The 20,472-nt window shown below is 38.0% G+C and overlaps 1 protein-coding gene and 1 long non-coding RNA gene across 3 annotated transcripts in view; one reads left to right on the plus strand and one right to left on the minus strand.

Moving 5' to 3' along the window:
* The window catches only part of PRKAR2A (protein kinase cAMP-dependent type II regulatory subunit alpha), a 120,239-nt gene that overhangs the window by 71,728 nt on the left and 28,039 nt on the right, over positions 1-20,472 (plus strand). The window contains exons 4-6 of the mRNA XM_070575447.1: positions 2,414-2,497; positions 7,288-7,394; positions 18,213-18,366. Coding sequence (XP_070431548.1) covers positions 2,414-2,497; positions 7,288-7,394; positions 18,213-18,366 — 345 coding nt within the window. The remainder of the gene's footprint in view (positions 1-2,413; positions 2,498-7,287; positions 7,395-18,212; positions 18,367-20,472) is intronic.
* Positions 18,366-20,472, minus strand: part of LOC139075944 (uncharacterized) — a 35,442-nt gene continuing 33,335 nt past the window's right edge. For both annotated transcript variants that reach the window (XR_011526995.1, XR_011526994.1), the window contains exon 4: positions 18,366-20,143. This is a non-coding gene — a long non-coding RNA (uncharacterized lncRNA). The remainder of the gene's footprint in view (positions 20,144-20,472) is intronic.

The raw sequence follows: 20,472 nt of genomic DNA on the forward strand, positions 1-20,472 counted from the left end.
GTTGCCATTTTTTATCTAACATGTTGACAGACATTAAGAAGAATGAAAGCAGCATTGGTTGAAGTTATGGTAAGAAAGTTGAGGTTATGGTAAGAAGGTTGAGGAGATAAGAAGGTTATGGTTGGAGCTGTCAGAGCCTTAAACATAGTCAAGCCAACTGACACAGCAGTTACTGGAGAATTCATCTCTAACAAAATGTACAAACAGAGATCATTGTAGTGTTGTAATAGCAAAAAATGGAAACAACCTAAATGACCCCAAATAGGTGATTACCGGGGCCAAATTATGGTACATTCGAATCGAGAGAATCTGCAGCCATTGGAAATGATAGGGTTTAATGACATGGAATGATGCTTATATGAGGTATGTTTTATAGCGCATTTTATAAAATAAGACATAATTTAAAAAATCTGTCTGTCTATCTATACAAAGAGTTATTTCTGGAAGGATAGATCCCAGATGTTAACAGTGGTTGTAGCAAGACTATGGTTGATTTGGGTGCTTTTTAGAAAAACTGAGGTTTTTAAACTTCTGTACACATAACAACTTACTTTTATGAAAGCAAATATGAACAGTTATTTTTAAAAGATTGATGTTATAAAAGAAATTTGAATGATCTTTCAAATATACCTTAAAATGAGTAGCCTATGAAACATTTCTGAACTATTCTAGTAATAAAATGCTACCATTGTGTGAATATAATAGACATGTAGTTTTAAAAAAAGTTTTTCTGGATATTGTAAAATTCTTGATGACTTTTGAAAGTTAAAACAGTTTTTTACTAACTTTTTAATATCACATATTTAAAATATTTAACACTTTTGACATCTGTTATTTCTGACCAGATTAAATGATGTACCCTTTTTTTTTAGGGTGAGGACAATACTTAGGAAGGAGCTTGATAGGTCTCTCAATTATAGCGGCAATACCAAGCAATAATTATTCTTTTTAGTTCGATGAACATTTATTCAATTTAGTTCAATAAATATTTATTGACTATCTATAATAATTGTAATAGTTTTGGAGTGCCTATTAAATGCCAGGTAGTGTTTTAAACACTGCATGTATTAACTCATTTAACCCTTTTGATAACTCTAATTTTGTAGATATCACTACTCCCATGGCTACTAATAAATTGTTGACGTTTGAATTCTAACTTGTATAGCAATTGTTTACTTGCCATCTCCACTTAGATTTGCATAGACAACTTAAACTTAACATGAGCTTCTGATTATTTTTCTTTAAATATTCTTCTCCACCCTAGTCTTCCCAACTCAATTTGTGACAGCTCCACCCTTCTAGTTGCTCAAGCCCAAAACTTTAGGGTCACCCTCAGCTCCTCTCATTTTTGCATACCCACATTCAACTTTTCGGCAAATCTGATGGACTCGGTCTTCAAAACACATCCAAAATTCCACTACTTCTCAACACCTCCATGACTACCATTCTGGTCCTAACCACCACCATCTGGCACTGGGATAATTGCAGTGGCTTCCTGGCTTCCACTCTTGCTTCCCTTAAGCTGTTCTTCACTCAGCAGCCAGTGTGAACCTTTAAAAACATTAGTCAGATCTCCTTCCTTCCTCAGTCAGAACCCTCAAATTGCCCCGTGTCCCCAGAGAAAAAATTCTAGTTCTGTAACCTACAGCACCTCTGTGATTTGGGCATCACCCCACCCAAACCCCCAACCTGTTCTCCTTCTAATCTTTCCCCTTGATCTGCGTCAGTCACACCTGTTTGCTGTTTATTTCTGACATGCTTTTCACCTATGATAAGGCCTTGTTTTCACTTGCTGTTCCTTCTGCTCGAGATGCTCTTCCCACAGAGATATCCTTATGACTCACTCCCTCAGGTTTTCCTGACTTCTTTGAGAGTTTTACACAAATGTCACCTCAGTGAGACCTCATCTGGCCGTGTACACACACACATACACTCTCTCTCACACACTCTTTTTATCACCCTTCCCTACCTTATTTTTTTCCTTAACCTTGTCACTCTTTGACATATTTTATGTGTTTATTGAATGTGAGAGCAGGTGTTATATCTGTGTCCGCCACTGTGTTCCCTGAGGTAGGACAGTGCCTGGTATCTAGTAGGTGCTTAATATTTATTGAATGAGCAAATCTATAACCCTCTGCTTTACAGATGAGGACTCTGAGTCTCCCAGGAGTAGCTGACTTGCTGCCAGTCACACAGCCAGTGGGGTAGCTCCAGGCTGAGTGCTCTTCACCCTCTGTCACATTGCACCTCCACGATCAGGGCACTGCTTGGTATTTGTATAGAATTAAAATTATAAGTAAACATGCTTTTAATTTTTCCCAGTTTTTAGGAGAAAGAAATATAACAATTTGTAAGTGAAGTAAGATTTTTAAATGGAATAAAAAAAATTGCCTGGTTTTATTTGGATTGGCAGGTGATTCATCCTAAAACTGATCAACAGAGATGCAGACTTCAGGAAGCTTGCAAAGATATTCTCCTTTTCAAAAATCTTGATGAGGTAACATTGATTTTTAAAATATTTTTGTCGTTTAGCTTTTTTCCTATTTGTCATTTAAATAGTTTTTAGCGTCTTAGCCACAACCATGTGAGGCATAAAACTTTAGATTCATCTTGCTTAACAAATGTTTGCATTGTGTTGACCAGTGTAACCCATAATGAGCTTTTCAAATGACTTTTAGTATTTCTCTGAACTGCTTTGGTAATTCCTCCAAGACAATACCACTTGATGACCATGCAATTTCATGTTGAAAGGAAATGCTCAGGTTTACATGACCCTGGCTTAGTTTGGAGCATCTGAATTTATACTGCAGAGTCCTTTCTCCAAAGATGCCAGTGTGGAGTTCTCTTTTACCAGTAGCGCTTAACCCACTGGAAGTGTGTGATTGCTTCTTAGATCCTAGGTATGGGGCACCTCTTGTGATTACTTCTTGGCAAAGATCTCAGGCATGGGGTATACACAGAGCATTGTGTATCTGCAGGGTCCCAGCAAGGATCTATGCCTGGGCCTGTCTTCCCTCCCTTGGTGGAGATAGAGAGTAGGGGCTACCTGATGAGGACAGAAAAATCTTCAAATTTCCTGTTTGTTCTCTGCTTTGAGGGCCACACACTGAAGCCACATGAATGGCTGAGGTGCTGGGCCTACTGGGGAATCCTAGAATGTGCAGAAACAGGAAGGATGGGATTAGAATTCCCCTACGACCCAGCTCCTGCAAATAAGTCTTCTGAAGATATCCCCACAGCCCTTCCTGGGAATCTAGTCGATCAAACATGAATTCATGGTATATCAGTCAAGAGAATTAACCATCCTTGGTGTCTATAAGCCAGTCTGTTTGGTAGCTGTGTGGTTATAGGAATAGCCAGAACTTTAATTAGGATTTTTTTAGTCTGAGGCTGAATAAAACAAGGACCTTGGGCTCAAGGAAAGGCTCATTGTGAGAAATACTGGTCTGTGTCAGCTGTTTTCCCTGGAAGACCCATCTGTATCAATGGAAAGGGGATTTGTTTCTTTCTCTACTGTGAATAAAACCCCTTGTAAATTTTATACCATTATATATTCTAAGGGAAGGTGCTATGTCAATCTGCTATTCAGAGTTTTCTTAGTTTTGGAGAATACCATTTGAGTGTTAAAAAATGATAACTGAATTTTCAGATTTAATTATATTTTTTAATATTTTACCAAACGAAACAGTTGAAAGAATTATACGGAATATGCATTTATCCACTGCCTTAACTCTAACATTAACATTTTACTATGCTTGTTGCTTATGTACCAGCTACCCATCCCTCAGCAAAGGGGTTTGTCAAACTTTTTCTTTAAGAACCAGATAATAAATATTTCTGTCACAACTGCTCAACTCTGTTATTGTAGCAGGAAAGCAGCCACAGATGATATGTAAATGAAAGGGTGTGTAGCTATGTTCCAATAAAACATTATTTATAAAAACAAGCAGCTGTTTGCTGGCCCATGCATTAGCCCATTTTATTTTTTTGCGTGCCTTTCATGGTAAATTGCAGATATCAGTGTACTTTCCCTTAAATACTTTGGCATGTATATCATGAACTAGAGTTCAGTATTTGTTCATAGTTTTTTTTAATGTAAAACTTTCGTACAGCGACATGCGCAACTTTTAAGTTTGCATTCGTTGAGGTTTGACAAGTGTATTCACTTAGGTAATCCAAACCTCTATCAAGATATAGAACATTGCCCCCAGCCCGAAATGTGACCTCATGCCCCTTCATGATCAATTCTTGCCCCACCTCCAGAGGCAACTACTATTTATGTTTATTCTACAATATATTAATTTTACCTGTTCTTAGATTTCATACAGATGGAATCATACAGTCTCATATAGTAGGAGTCTTTTTTGTGCAAGACTCCTTTCACTCAGCATAATGTTTTTGAGGTTCATCCATGTTGTTGCATATATCAGTAGTTCTTTCTTTTTTCTTTTTTCACTTGTTATTTTGAGCTAGTTTTAGACTCACAAGAAAGTTGTAAAAATAGCACAGAGTTCCTATATACCCCTCATCCAGCTTCCCCCGATATTAACATCTTATGTAACCATAGTACAGTTATTAAAACCAGGAAATTAATGTTGTTACGATACTATTAAACTACAGACCTTATTCAAATTCCACTGGTTTTCTCACTAATGTTTTTTTTCCTGGTTAAGGATCCAAGCCAGAACCCCACATTGCATTTAGTTGTTATTTCTCCTTAGTGTCCTTAAGTCTGTGACAATTTTCAGTCCTTCCTAGTCTTTCATGATCTTGACACTTTGAGGAGAACTGTATCTCAATTTGAATTTGTCTGATGTTTCCTCATGATTGGAATATGGTTATACATTTTTGGCCAGACTACCACAGAAATTATGTTGTCCTTCTCAGAGTATCATATCAAGGGGTCCATGATGTCAATGTGTTTTGTTGCTGGTGATGTTAGTTCATACCTTTTTATTGCTGAGTAGGATTCCATTATATGAACATACCATTTTGCTTATCCATTTGTCTGTTAATGGATACTTGATCTATTTCTTGTCTTTAGCTCTCATGAATAATGCTGTGCACATTTTGTACAAGTCTTTTTGTGAGCTTTTTTTTTTCCATTCCTCTTCAGTAAAATACCTGAGGTCAAAATTGCTGAGTCATAGGGTAGGTGTATGTTTGATTTTGTAAAAGTCTGCCAGATCTTTATAAAAGCAGTTGTACCATTTTGCATTCCTTCCAATAATGTAAGAGATTCCCAGTTGCTCCATATCCTTACCAGCATTTGATATTGTCTGTCTTTTCAAATTTTAGCCATTCTGGTGAGGGTGTTTGTTTCAATTTTTAAAAATTTATTTTCCAAATTTCTGTTTTAAAATTTTCAAATTCACAGAAAAATCAAAAGAATAGTATCACAAATACTCATATACCCTTAACCTAGACTGACCAATCGTTAACATTTTGCCACATTTATTCTTTCCCTCGTGTGTTTACACACACATATAAGTACGTGTAAACTAGTGTTTTCTTTTGTTCTGAGCCATTTATGAATATGCTTAAGACATCATGACTCTTAACCTCTAGATATCTTAAGATGTGTTTTCCAAGAACAAGGATATTCTCTTACATTAACGTAATACCATTATTAAACCCAAGAAATTTAACATAGGTGTAATATTACCTAACGTACAGTCCATATTCAGATTTCCCAGTGAAGTTCTCTATAGCCTTTTATTTTGTTTTTTAATCTTGAACCAACGTTACTTTTGGTTGTCATGGTGTTATTTTAGTTCCCCCTAATCTAGAATGCTCCCCCTGGCACCTTATTCTATATCTCACGACACTGATGTTTTTGAAGAGTCTAGGCCATAAGAAGAGTTTCTTAGAACAAGAGGCTGCCAATGGACAGCCCATAGGCCAGGTACAGCCAGGTAGAAATATATGTATTTAGTCTGTATTGTACATGAAAATTTGAATTTATTGTCTATATTTAAACAGATTTCTGGCAACACTGGGCTCACATTCCACATGAGCATGGATAGCACATGAATAGAAGCCTTCCCTTTTAGTATTTGTCACTTGTACAGTATTCAACACACATGGAACTAAGGAACTAAAGAGATGCTTTTGGTGATTCTTGATTATTTTAAGTAGCACAGTCACATCAACAGAACACTAAATCACGTGGAATTATGCAGGAATAAAATTATTTCCTTGCCAGGTCTTCATTCCTCATTCCTCCAAAGAGAAAGTGTGTCTTTGAGTGGAAGCTGGTATTCCTTAGTGCCCCGTAACAGTCACTGATCTCCCTGCTTGACAGAGGGACGCTGGCCCTAGACTTGAAACCACTGTTTTAATTTAATAACGTTGTTTTGTTTTCATTATACTTATCAATACAGTTACCTTCTGGTTATGGCAGATAGTACTGATAAGTAAGTAATCGTACGTTTTACATATAAATGATTGAAGCAATATTAGCTGTCTGATAACATCTCATTTATTGAGTACCTGTTGTGTGATACTTTCCTTAGATTTTTCTCCTTTATTCATAAAAATTGATGAGTTAGGAACTATTTATTAAACCCTTTTCTACATATGAACGAACTGAGGCTTAGAAGCTTAGAGAGGTTAAGTGATGTGCTTGGCTAGTCAGAAGCAATTGTTGTGCTGCACCATGAGATAACCTCTGAGGCCGTCCCAACCCTTTAGTTTTGTTTTTGTTTTTGTTTTGCTGAGGAAAACTTGCCCTGAGCTAGCATCTGTGCCAGTCTTCCTCTATTTTATATGTAGGTTGCTGCCACAGTATGGCTGCTGATGAGTCATATAGGTCTGCACCTGGGAACCGATCCCAGGCTGCCAAAGCAGAGCACACTGAACTTAACCACTAGGCCACAGGGCCAGCCCCCAACCCTTTTGATCTGATGATCTTGTTAAGATCAACACCTGTAGGAAGGTGGCATCACATGGCTTTACACATGACATAGTGGACAGTCACGTGGGCATGGCTGGGAAAATGGGCACCATGATTTTGATAACGTAACTTTGTGTAAATTATGGAGTGTTTTTTCAAAACAACACTGCCTCAAAAAATTTGGCAGCTGTGCTGTATGTTGTATATATAAAGATAAAAAGCTTAATGGTCACAGGAAAGCATTTGTTTCAAATAGCCTTTAGATTTCTGCTTATATAGCGAAACAGTCTGATGTGAGGACTTCCACTGTGTAGTCACAGACTGAGATAAGCATAGTCATTTTTTTTCCAGCACATGTAAAAACCATCTTTTCTCCTGTGTGTACCCTGCAGGAACAGCTTTCTCAGGTCCTTGATGCTATGTTTGAAAGGACAGTCAAAGTCGACGAGCATGTCATTGACCAAGGAGATGACGGAGACAACTTTTATGTCATAGAGCGGTAGGAGATGGAGCTTTGTAATTGTCTGACTACACTTAATAAGATTCATGATTTATTGAAAGTGCTTTACCCTACACTTTGTTCATCCCAGAGAAGATGTAGGGCCAGGTGAACAAGCTTCCTAAAGCTTGCCCCCTTCTGTCTACTGCTGTCCTGAGTCCTCAGTAAAACCCATACTTGTGCTGCCACTATCCACAGTAGAAAGTCTTCTTTACAATTAGGCGAGATATGCAAGGTGTGCTTTATAAACGTGTTATTTGACAGTGTTCAAGTGAAGCAATTCCCTGAAGAATAGCCATGCTACTATATTGTCATTTGGATCTTTCAATTCCAGTAATTTTATACATGAATATACTGCCTTGACCTCCATGTCCCTTGCCCCTTCTGGCTCTGTTCCAGGTATAAGCCATTTTTGGAGACATGAAATCTGTAGATTTGACCTGCTCACCATAGTGTGGCCCAACTTCTTGAGCTGTTAGTGTCCCCTGGGGGGCTCCTTCTGACCCCCTCTCAGTCCTGAAAGGAACATCCTCACCAGAGTTTAAGATCAATGAGATGTTGCTTTACCCGATATCTTCCATTAATTATTTTTAAATTTTTTCTTTTGAAATAATTTTGGAGTTACAGAAACGTTATACAAATAGTATAAAAAATTCTCGTAAATCTGGGTTCTCCAGGTTAATGTTTTACCACATTCACTTTATTATTTGAGAGTAAGTTGCAGGTATAATGCTCTTTTATCTCTGAATACTTCAGAGGATATTCCCTAAAAATAGGACATTCTATTACATAAGCACAGAATAATTATAAAAATGAGAAATTAACAATTATACAGTTCTGTCCTCTACTGTACAGACCTTGTTCACATTTTTCCAATTGTTTCCCTAATTGTTGAGGTTCTTTTAATCTCTGTCAAGTAGCTGTACTAGATTCAGTTGGTCCCGTTTCTTGTTGACCCTTTGCTCTTTCAGGTTCTTGAACAAAAAACTTTTTCACTCCTTGGGTAACCTTTGGACCCTTGATAACTGTGCCAAATTATTATAATTAGAAGAAATGTTTTATTTAAAGAGAAAGATGATGCAAACAATATCTTCTTAAAGACTGTTTTACTTTTATCTGTTATGCTTATGCTTCCTACATAGAATTCTATAAGTAGTGACAGAATAATTTTTTAAGTTATATCACTACCTTCAGAAGCCACATTTTCCCCTTGCTCTGCCATGTGCTCCCCACCAGGACAGGAATCCTAATAGGCACCTACAGTCTGGAAAATAAGCATGTACCTGTGCATACCCATAGCTTAAAGGTTGAAATGCCTGTCTACAGAGGAAATGATTTGTTATACATGTAAATGAGAGGGATTATCTTTTATGTGCAGGGAAAGTGATTATTAACAAGTTAGAAAGACTGTCATTCGAGTAAAAAGATATGATTCCTGACTTCAGAAATCTCATTATCTAGTTGGAGAGATAGACCCTTAAATAGATAATTGTTACATAGTATGGTGATAACAACAATGATAAAAAATATGTCCCATTATTTGGAAGAGGACCTGAGTGGGAGAGGTTAGGAAACCTCTTTGCAGCTGCTGGAAATGGTTTGTGTAGTTCCCAAAATTAAGTAGCTACTGTCTCCTAGGGGAGAGACTAAAAACATGTATGTGAATTGACTCTGAATTCCATGTTCCCCATTTATGGCCTCATTAATTTTGCCTTCTCCACCAGGCCTAGTACAAGTCAGCTTCCTCATTGAGCAGTGAGCTCCCTTGAATGAACAAATCATTCCCTTTGTAGACAGGCATTTCAACCTTTAAGCTATAAATATGCACAGGTAGATGCTTATTTTACAGGCTGTAGGTGTCTATTAGGATTCCTGTCTTGGTGGGGGGCACATGGCAGAGCAAGGGGAAAATGTGGCCTTTGGAGGTGGTGATATAACTTGAGAGCAGGGTTAGTGCCATGTAATTGATACTTGAGTGATTATTTTTATTCTGTGCTTCTTGTGTAACCTATGATACTTAGTGATTTTTATCAGACAAGTGGAGGCTTTTTGTAGAAAATTTAGAAAATAATTTAGCCATAATTTTATTATCAGAGTGTATCCTTCCATTTTTTTCTATGCTTTACTGTTGAGGTCAGATCCATCACCCCAAATTTGGTTCAGATGTCAGGACTCATGATACCACACACACACTAAGAGAGTATGAAAAGGTTTATTACTCACAGATGAGGCTTTTTAGGGAGAGCAGGGCAGGCTCTCAAGGGAGTCCAAAAGTGACTTGAGACAGCAAACAGGGGTGACCAACTTAGCGTTTCATGGTAGTTGGAAGATGGAGCTGGGGTATTCTTGTGTGTGGGCTGGCACTTGTGTTGTTTGAATTTCCCATCAGCACCAAAAGAAAGAGCACTCACACTTTCACATCAGCTTTCCCCGATGTGAGACAGAAGAGGAAGGAGGACTGGAGTTGTAGGGCTTGGAAACTGTTAACAATGAAATATCAAAAATGGAGCTAAGGAGAGTGATGTCAGCATCATGGTGGAGCAAGTTGTTCCCTTAGTCTCTCCCCTTTAAGTTACAACTAAAAGGACATTCATAAACCAGCAGAGGACTCCCTGCACAGCACAGCAGGATGTCTGAGAGATCCACACAGCTGTACATCTGAAGGTGTGTGGACTGGATCCCCAGGAGGCAGTGGAACTAAGTAAGTGCACCCCACTCCCTCCCCCTCCTTGGCAGCAGCGAGCCACTTTGCAGATCCTCACACAGCAGCCACATGTGACTGTAAGAGGAGGCAGGGACAGCCTGGCCTCCAGGAACATTTTCAAAGTTGCAGCCCAGCCTGCAGAAACGCCCAGTATGCCAGGGTGGCCCCTCCTGTGGGAATCTCTACACTGAGTGGTGATGGCTCAGCCACTGTGTGGACACTCCTCCACCCTAGCACAGAACAGGGAAGTAGGCACCCCACCTCCTCAGAAGGTGCCCTGCCTACAGAGCACAGCAGCCCATGGGACCCACCAAGTGGCATCTTGGCCTGCACATAGGCACTCCTCCCGCCTAGTGTGCAGGAGTTCAGCTGGTCTTCTGCCAAACATAGAGGCCCTACCTATGGCGCCCGACCCACCTGCCCAGCACAGAGGCCCTGCCCATGTGAGCATGACCTGCAGAGTGGCTGTGGCTAGCCCGGAAGATTGCAGAGTAGCCTCATCCACACAACTTCCAGGAGACGGGAGAATATCAGAAAACACAGCTTCTGCCTGGCCCCCTGCAATGGCAAATGGAATCTGTGGCCTGATAATACCACACATGTGCTGGCACAGGATCACTTCATCAAACACTGTGAAGAACTCTCTTAACACTTCAGAGCACAAGGAAAATGACAAGTCTCCAGAAACTAATCCTGAACTCACAGAACTTTGCAATCTAAATGACAGAAAATTCAAAATAGTTGTTGTAAAGAAACTCAACAAGTTACAAGAAAACTCAGAAAAACAGTTCAGTGGCCTCAGGAATAAAATTAATGAGCAGAAGGAATACTTCACCAAAAAGATAGAAACTCTAAAAAAGAAACACGAACAGAGGGGCCGGCCCCATGGCCAAGTAGTTAAGTTCACGCACTCTGCTTCGGTAGCCCAGGGTTTCACTGGTTCGGATCCTGGGCATGGACATGGCACCGCTCATCAAGCCTTGCTGAGGTGTCATCCCACATGCCACAACTGGAAGGACCCACAACTAAAAATATGCAAGTATGTACCGGGGGCTTTGGGGAGAAAAAGGAAAAATAAAATCTTAAAAAAAAAAAAAAAACTGCACAGAAATTCTGCATATGAAGAATGTAACTAATGAGATAAAAAATAATCTAGAATCCATAAAACATAGAGCTCACGTTATGCAGGACAGAATTAGCGATTTAGAGGATAGAAATAAGGAAATGCTTCAGGTGGAGAAGGAGAACTTAGGTTTTAAAAAAAATGAAGAAATTCTTTGAGAAATATCCGACTCAATTAGGAAAAGCAACATAAAGATTATAGGTATTCCAGGGGAAGAAGTGAAAGAGAAAGAGCAGAGAGCTTTTTCAAAGAAATAATAGCTGAGAACTTCCCAAACCTGGGGAAGAAACTGCACTTAGAAGTACATGAAGGCAATAGAACTCCTAATTACCTCAATGCAAAAAAAACCTTCTCTAAGGCATGTACTATTAAACTGGCAAAAGTAAATGACAAAGAAAAAGTATTAAGGGAAGCAAGGCAGAAGAAAATAACCTACAAAGGAACCCCTATCAGGCTTTCAGCATATTCCTCAGCAGAAACCTTACAGGCTAGGAGAGAATGGAATGATGTATTCAAAATACTGAAAAACAAATTTTTCAGCCAAGAATACTCTATCCAATGAAACTATCCTTCAGATACAATGAAGAAATAAAAGCAGATAAGCAAAAGCTGAGGGAATTCATTGCCACTAGATGTGCCTTACAAGAAATTATGAAGGAACCCCTCCTACCTGTAACAAAAAGGCAAAGGTTTACAAAACCTTGACCAAGGAGATAAATAGACAGGTAGAATCAGAAAATTGCAACTCTATACCAGAATAGGTCAGTAAACCCTGAATTATAGTATAAAACACAAAGGGAAGGAAAGCATCAAAAATAACTATAAACACTTGAATTTAGTCACAGACTCACAACACAGAAAAAGAGCAATTTGTGACAACAATAACTCAGAAGGGGAATAGGAAAGGGATGGAACTTGCTTAGGCTAATGAAGGTAAGAGGCTATCAGAAATGGACTATCTCATCTATGAGGTCTTTAATACAAATGTCATGGTATCACTAAACAAAAAATCAGAGCAGAGTGACAAATCACAAATGAAGAGAAAACAGAAAACCATCACAGAAAACCACCGAGCTGAAATGGCAATCAGAAATACAAGGGAAAAGAAACAATGGAAATATAGAACAAGCAGGAAAAAAGAAATAAAATGATAGTATTAAGCCCTCATATATCAGTAATCACTCTAAATGTAAATGGATTGAATTCTCCAATCAAAAGACACAGTGTGTCTGGATGGATTAAAAAACAAGACCCAACAATATGCTGTCTCCAGGAAACACATCTCAGCTCTGAAGACTTAGAGTAAAAGGATGGAAGACGATACTTCAAGCAATGGCAAGCAAAAGAAAGCAGGTGTTGCCATACTTATATCAGGCAAAGCAGACTTCAGGATAAAAAAGGCAGTGAGAGACAAAGAGGGGCAGTATATAAGGATAAAAGGCACATTGCACCAAGAGGACATAACACTTGTGAGTATATATGCACCTAACACAGGAGTACCAAAGTATATAAAGCAACTAGTAACAGACCTAAAGGGAGAAATTGACAGCAACAAAATAATAGTATGGGGCCACAACACCCCATGTACATCAATGGATAGATCTCTAGACAGAAAGTCAACAAGAAAACAGTGGCCTTAAATGAAACACTAAACCAGATGGACTTAATAGACAATATATAGAACATCTCATCCCAAAACAGCAGAATACACATTCTTCTCAAGTGCACATGGAATATTCTCAAAGATAGACCATGTGTTGTGAAATAAGGCAAGCCTCAATAAATTTAAGAAGATTGAAATCATATCAAGCATCTTTTCTGACCACAATGCGATGAAACCAGAAATGAGAGGAGGCTGGCCCCGTTGCCGAGTGGTTAAGTTCACGTGCTCCACTTTTGCAGCCCAGGGTTTTGCCAGTTTGGATCCTGGGTACAGACTTTGAACCGCTCATCATGCCATGCTGAGGTGGCATCCCACATGCCACAACTAGAAGGACCCACAACTAGGATACACAATTATGTACTGGGGGGCTTTGGGGAGAAAAAGCAAAAATTTAAAAGTTAAATTAAAAAAAAGATTATAAAGAAACTAGAAATTAACTATAAGAAGAAGGCTAGGAATGCCACAAATATGTGGAGACTAAACAACATGCTACTGAACAACCACTGAATCAATGATGAAGTTAAAGGAGAAATAAAAAGATACCTGGAGACAAATGAAGATGAAAACACACCATACCAACTCTTATGGGATGCAGCAAAAGTGGCGTTAAGAGGGAAATTGATATCATAACAGGTCCACCTCAACAAAGAAGAAAAATCTCAAATAAGTAATCTTAAACTACATCTAACAGAACTAGAAGAAGAACAGACAAAGCCCAAAGTCAGCAGGAGGGATATAATAAAAATTAGAGCAGAAATAAATGAAATAGAGACTAAAAAAAGAAAAGAAAAGACCAGTGAAACTAAGAGCTGGCTCTTTCAGAAGATAAATAAAATTGACAGATCCTTAACCAGACTCACTGAGAAAAAAAGAGAGAAGGCTCAAATAAATAAAATTAGAAATGAAAGAGGAGAAATTACAATGAATACCACACAGATACAAAGGATTATAGAAGAATACTATGAAAAACTATATGTCAACAAATTGGACAACCTGGAAGAAATGGGTAAATTCTTAGACTCATACAACCTCCCAAAACTGAATCAAGAAGAAATGGAGAATCTGAATAGACCAATCACAAGTAAAGAGATCGAAACAGTAATCAAAAACCTCCCAAAAAACAAAAGTCCAGGACCAGGTGGCTTCTTTGGAGAATTCTACCAAACAGTCAAAGAAGATTTAATACCTATCCTTCTCAAAGTATTCCAAAAAATTGAAGAAGACGGAACACATCCTAACTCATTCTATAAGGCCAACATTACCCTGATACCAAAACCAGAGAAGGACGGCACAAAGAAGGAAAATTATAGGCTAATATCACTGATAAACATAGGTGCAAAAATCCTCAACAAAATACTGTCAAATTGAATACAGCAAAATATTAAAAGGCTCATACACCATGATCAAGTGGGATTTATACCAGGGATGCAGGGATGATTCAACATCCGCTAAACAATCAATGTGATATATACCATGTTAACAAAATGATTAATAAAAATCCCATGATCATCTCAATAGATGCAGAGAAAGCATTTGATGAGATCCAACATCCATTTATGATAAAAAACCCTCAATAAAATGGGTATAGAAGGAAAGTACCTCAACATAATAAAGGCCATATGTGACAAACCCACAACCAACATCAAACTTAGTCATGAAAAATTGAAAGCTATCCGTCTGAGATTAGGAACAAGATAAGGGTGCCCACTCTTGCATCTCCTATTCAACCTAGTGTTAGAAGTTTTGGCTAGAGCAATTAGGCAATAAAAAGAAATAAAAGGTATGCAAACTGGAAAGGAAGAAGTAAAACTCTTGCTGTTTGTGAATGATGTCATTTTATATGTATAAATCCCTAAAGAATCCACCAGAAAGCTATTAGAAATAATTAACAACTACAGAAAAGTTACAGAGTACAAAATCATCTTACAAAAATCAGTTACATTTTTATACACTAACTAGCAGAAAGAGAAGTCAAGAATATAATCTCATTTACAACTGCAACAAAAAGAATAAAATGTGTAGGAATAAATTTAATCAAGGAGGTGAAAGACATATACACTGAAATTAAGACATTATTGAAAGAAATTGAAGAAGACATAACAAAATGGAAAGATATTCCATGCTCAAGGATTGAAAGAATAAACATAGTTAAAATGTCCATATTAACTAAAGCAATCTGCAGATTCAGTACAATCCCAATCAGAATCCCAATGACATTCTTCACAGAAATAGAACAAAGAATCCTAAAATTTACATGGAACAACAAAAGAACCCGAGTAGCCAAAGGGATCCTGAGAAAAAAGAACAATGCCGGAGGCATCACAATCTCTGACTTCAAAATTTACTACAAAGCTATCATAATCAAAACAGCATGGTATTGGCACAAAAACAGACACACAGATAATGGAGCAGAATTGAACACCCAGAAATAAAACCACACATCTACAGACAACTAATCTTTGACAAAGGAGCTGAGAACATAGAATGGAGAAAGGAAAGTCTCTTCAACAAATGGTTTTGGGAAAACTGGACAGCCACATGTAAAAGAATGAAAGTAGACCATTATCTTACACCACACACAAAAATTAACTCAAAGTGGATTAAAGATTTGAATGTAAGACCTGAAACCATAAAACTCCGAGAAGATGACATAGGCAGTACACTCTGACATTAGTCTTAGCAGCGTCTTTTTGAAAAGCATGTCTACTCAAGCAAGAGAAACAAAAGAAAAAAATAAACAAATGGGACTACATCAGACTAAAAAGCTTCTGCAAGTCAAAGGAAATCATGAACAAAATGAAAAGACAACTCACCAACTGGGAGAAAATATTTACAAATCATATATCCAACAAGGGGTTAATTTCCAAAATATATAAGGAACTCTCATAACCCAACAACAAAAAGACAAACAACCTAATAAAAAAAGGAGCAGAGGATGTGAACAGACATTTTTACAAAGAAGATACAGAGGTGGCCACCAGGCACATGAAAAGATGCTAACCATCACTAATTATTAGGGAAATGCAAATCAAAACTACAATGAGATATCACCTCACACCCCTCAGAATGGCTATAATTAACAAGACGTGAAATAGGAAGTGTTGGAGAGGACGTGGAGAAAAGGGAACCTTCATACTCTGGTGGTGGGAATGCAAAGTGGTGCATCCACTATGGAAAACAGTATGGAGATTTCTCAAGAAGTTAAAAATAGAAATACCATATGATCCAGCTATCCCACTACTGGGTATTTATCCAAGGAACATGAAATCAACAATACAAAGATATCTGTGCACCCCCATGTTCATTGCAGCATTATTCATAAAGGCAAGACATGGAAGCAGCTCAAGTGCCATGGAATACTACTCAGCCATAAAAAAAAAAAATCAAAATCATCCCATTTGCAACAACATGTATAGACCTTGAGGGTATTATGTTAAGTGAAATAAGCTAGACAGAGAAAGACAAACACTGTATGATTTCACTCTTACGTGGAAGATAAACAAACACATGGATAAAGAGAACATATTTGTGGTTACCAGAGTGGAAGAGGGTTGGGGAGTGGGCAAAAGGGGTAAAGGGGCACATATGTTTGGTGCTGGACAAAAAATAAATTATTGGTGGTAAAAAAAATAAAAGTACCATTCTTCAAAGTTAACTTTGTACAGGTCCATAACACCTAGACAAAAGAATGTTTGGATTTATTAAACTCGTCTTTTAAATAAGGAAAAAAATAGAGTTGGCTCTTTATTACACTTACATATATATACTTTTTATGGTGGGTCATACATTGTTGTGTGACCTGATTTTTAAATCTATTTTAGCAGTTTGCTATGGGATGCAATATTACTGTATGTCATCATTTATATTGACTGCATTGTATGAATATAGACATATATTTGACCCATCCCTTATTGTTAGCAAATTAAATAGTAATTTATGCTGTTATAAATATTACTTGGTGAGCATCCCTGCAGTTAAATCTTCTTTAATATTCTTTATTATCTCCATTAGAATGCCTAGAAAAGGAATTGCTGTATCAAAGGCTCTCTAAGTAATTTGCTATGTTGTTAATTATCTTGCAGAAACTTTGAAACAGTTTGTTTGCCTCAGTGATTTATCAAGAGCTCCTATTTCTCCAAATGCTTGTCAGTGTTGAATATTCTTTAGCAGTCATTACTAGAAGTCATTACATAGAAGATTGTATCTTTTGGGGCCGGCCCCATGGCCGAGTGGTTAAGTTCACGCCCTCCACTTCAGCGGCCCAGGGTTTCACCGGTTCAAAGCCTGGGCGCTGACATGGCACCACTCATGAGGCCATGCTGAGGCGGCATCTCACATGCCACAACTAGAAGGACCCACAGCTAAAAATACACAACTATGTACCGGGGGGCTTTGGGGAGAAAAAGGAAAAATAAAATCTTAAAAAAAAAAAAAAAGAAGATTGTATCTTTTGATTTCTTTATTTTAATCGGTTCTACATCCGAATTTTCAACAGACTACAAAAGAAAACCCATACAATCATTTCAATACCTGCAGGAAAAGCATTTGACAAAATTCAACACCTTTTGTGTTTAAAAACTCTCAGCAAACTAGGAGTAGAAGGAACTTTTCTCCAACCTGATTAAAGGCATTTATAATAAACCTACAGCTAATATCATACTTAACGGTGAAAGATTGGACGGTTTCCTCTTAAGATCAAGAACAACACACGGATGTCTGCTCGCACCACTTCTATTCAATACTATACTGTAGGTCCTAGCCAATGCAATAAGGCAAAGAAAAAGAGTGAGGCAGGGCAGGCGAACATATAGATTGGAAAGGAAGAAGTAAAATGATCTTTGTTTGCGGATGTTCTTCTAGAAATTCCCAGGAGTACTACAAAAAATCTACTAGAACTAATAAATGAGTTTAGCAAGGTCACAGAATACAAAGTCAAAATGTAAAAATCTATTGTATTTCTAAGCCAGACAGAGAAAGACGAACTCTGTATGACTCCACTCATAGGTGGTAGTTAACATATAGACAAAGAGAACTGATCGGTGGTTACCAGGGAAAAGGTGGGGTGGGAGAGGGCACTAAGGGTGAAGTGGTGTGCCTACAACATGACTAATAATAATGTACAACTGCAGTTTCACAAGGTTGTTAACTGTAATAATCTTAATTAAAAAAAGAAGAAAAAATCTATTGTATTTCTGTATACTAGCAAAAATCTGTTGGAACTCTCCTATAACAACATTTTATATCACATGTACCTTCTATTCATGTACCACCTGCCAGTTCTTAAATTTATTATTTGAAGTAATAAATTGTTTCTTGTTATACCTACAGGGGAACCTATGATATTTTAGTAACAAAAGATAATCAAACCCGCTCTGTTGGTCAATATGACAACCATGGCAGTTTTGGAGAACTGGCTCTGATGTACAACACCCCAAGAGCTGCTACCATTGTCGCCACTTCAGAAGGCTCCCTTTGGGGACTGGTGAGTTAGAGAAATGGTTCCCCTTTCATGGCATGGTATTAATTCGTTTACTTCTGGGTCTCTGTCCTTGGGCTATTGGTTCACACTGTATTTTATAGCCAGTTATCTGAAAGACATTGTGAAATGTCTTGTACCAATGTGTTTTTCCATTTCTTTAAATTGCTTTGTCAACAAACCATTTCCTTCAAATTACAGGGAAAGGACTGGACCTTATGACTTTGCAGTCATGTCAGCTCTTATTACATTTTCTGTTTATGTTTTTAACAGACAACTACAGAGAAAGGGTATTACTTTCTATGCAAGAGATAGCCTAGAAAAATAAGTGTCAAATTAAACCTCTGCCTACAGTGTTTTCCATCTCTAGCTGTCCCAGAACCAACTTTTCTCTGTGTTCAGCTATCCATTTGGTCATTGGTCTATGCCAATATTCAGTAGATTTAGATGACTAGAAAAGTTGATGCCCGTATTCTAAGAAAGTAAACTTTCCTAGAATGTCTTAGGTGTAGCACTGCTGTGATCCCTATCCTCTATTATACATAACCCGTCTTGCTTTATTCAGCATAAAGCCTTCAAAATATATAACTCTCTTCCTTCTTAAACAAAATAGTCACACTCTTGTTCAAATTCCAACTTTCACTTTTACAATGTTGACATCTATAGTAATTTGTTTCCATTTACCTTACAAGCAGAATTAAATGTATACCATAGAATTATCAACATATTTCATCAAATGAAATAACACTTTAAAGACATAATAGAGCACTTTACTATGACATACTGATGTAGAATTAAGAATGCTTCTGAGGGGCTGACCTGGTGGCACAGTGGTTAAGTTTGCATGTTCTGCTTCTGCAGCTGGGTGTTTGCTGGTTTGGATCCTGGGTGTGGACCTGCACACCACTTGTCAAGCCAGTCTGTGGCAGGCGTCCCACATATAAAATAGAGGAAGATGGGCACGGATGTTAGCTCAGGGCCAGTCTTCCTCAGCAAAAAGAGGAAGATTAGTAGCAGATCTTAGCTCAGGGTTAATCTTCCTCAAAAAAATAAAATAAAATGTTTCTGAGAGATGAGATATACAATGGCTTAAGAATAGATCACACACTTGTGGACCCAGTGATTTAAAAACTAGGAATAGATCAATAAATAATGGAGGAAGATAAACTCAGTTTTAAAATGCATTGATGCCAACTACTGGTCCAGGCCAAGATGGAATAGCCCCACTCCTGACTAGTCTTCCCTGTTAAAACTAAAAAACTCTGGATATATTACAACAAACAAATATAAGAAGATCCTGAAAGATGGAAAGGAGAAGGCTGACTGGCTAGGGATCTTGGGACTTAGGAAGGACATGCCAGTGGGTTACCTTGGTTTCCTTTTTGCTTCCCATATATCCCAGATGGGTTGCTGGAAGAGCCTACAACCCAGATTCACCAACAGGTGCATACAAAAATCAACCCCAAGAAAAGCCTGCTCCCTTTAGCCAAAGGAACAGGAAAAGGACAGTCTAGCACAACAGAAAAACCTTTTTTGATAATACCATTCTACTCCAGCCAAATACCAAAGGAAAAACTACTTCTACCTCCCTACAATGTCACTGGGACTAGTAGGAAGCTGGTCTTCCATGTTGCTGGCAGCAAAGAGGCAAAATGAGGTGATGTGTGATATTACTAGCTGGCACTCCACTTTTCCGGCCAAGGTGGTGTCGATGGGGTCCAGAGGGGAGCTGAACATGCACTCCCACGTGTCCATGCACACTATACCTAAACAGGGTGACTGCCTGCAAAAAGAGAGGATTAAATCAGATGAAGAGTTTCATAATATAATACACAAAATGTCCTGGATACGATAGAAAATCACTTGTTATAGCAAGAACAAGGAAATTCTCAACCTGAATGAGAAAGGATAATCAGCAGATGCCAACAGCAAGATGACACAGATAGTGGAATTAGCTGACAAGGATTTTAAAGTAACCATCATAAAAATGCATCAACAAGCAATTATGAACACACTTGAAACACAAGGGAAAAAATACAAGGTCTCAGTAGAGAAAAACAGAAGACAGAAAGAAGATCTAAATGGAAATTTTACAACTAGAAAACACAGTAA

This window comes from Equus przewalskii, chromosome 15 (assembly GCF_037783145.1).
Source record: "Equus przewalskii isolate Varuska chromosome 15, EquPr2, whole genome shotgun sequence".
Classification (NCBI taxonomy): domain Eukaryota; kingdom Metazoa; phylum Chordata; class Mammalia; order Perissodactyla; family Equidae; genus Equus; species Equus przewalskii.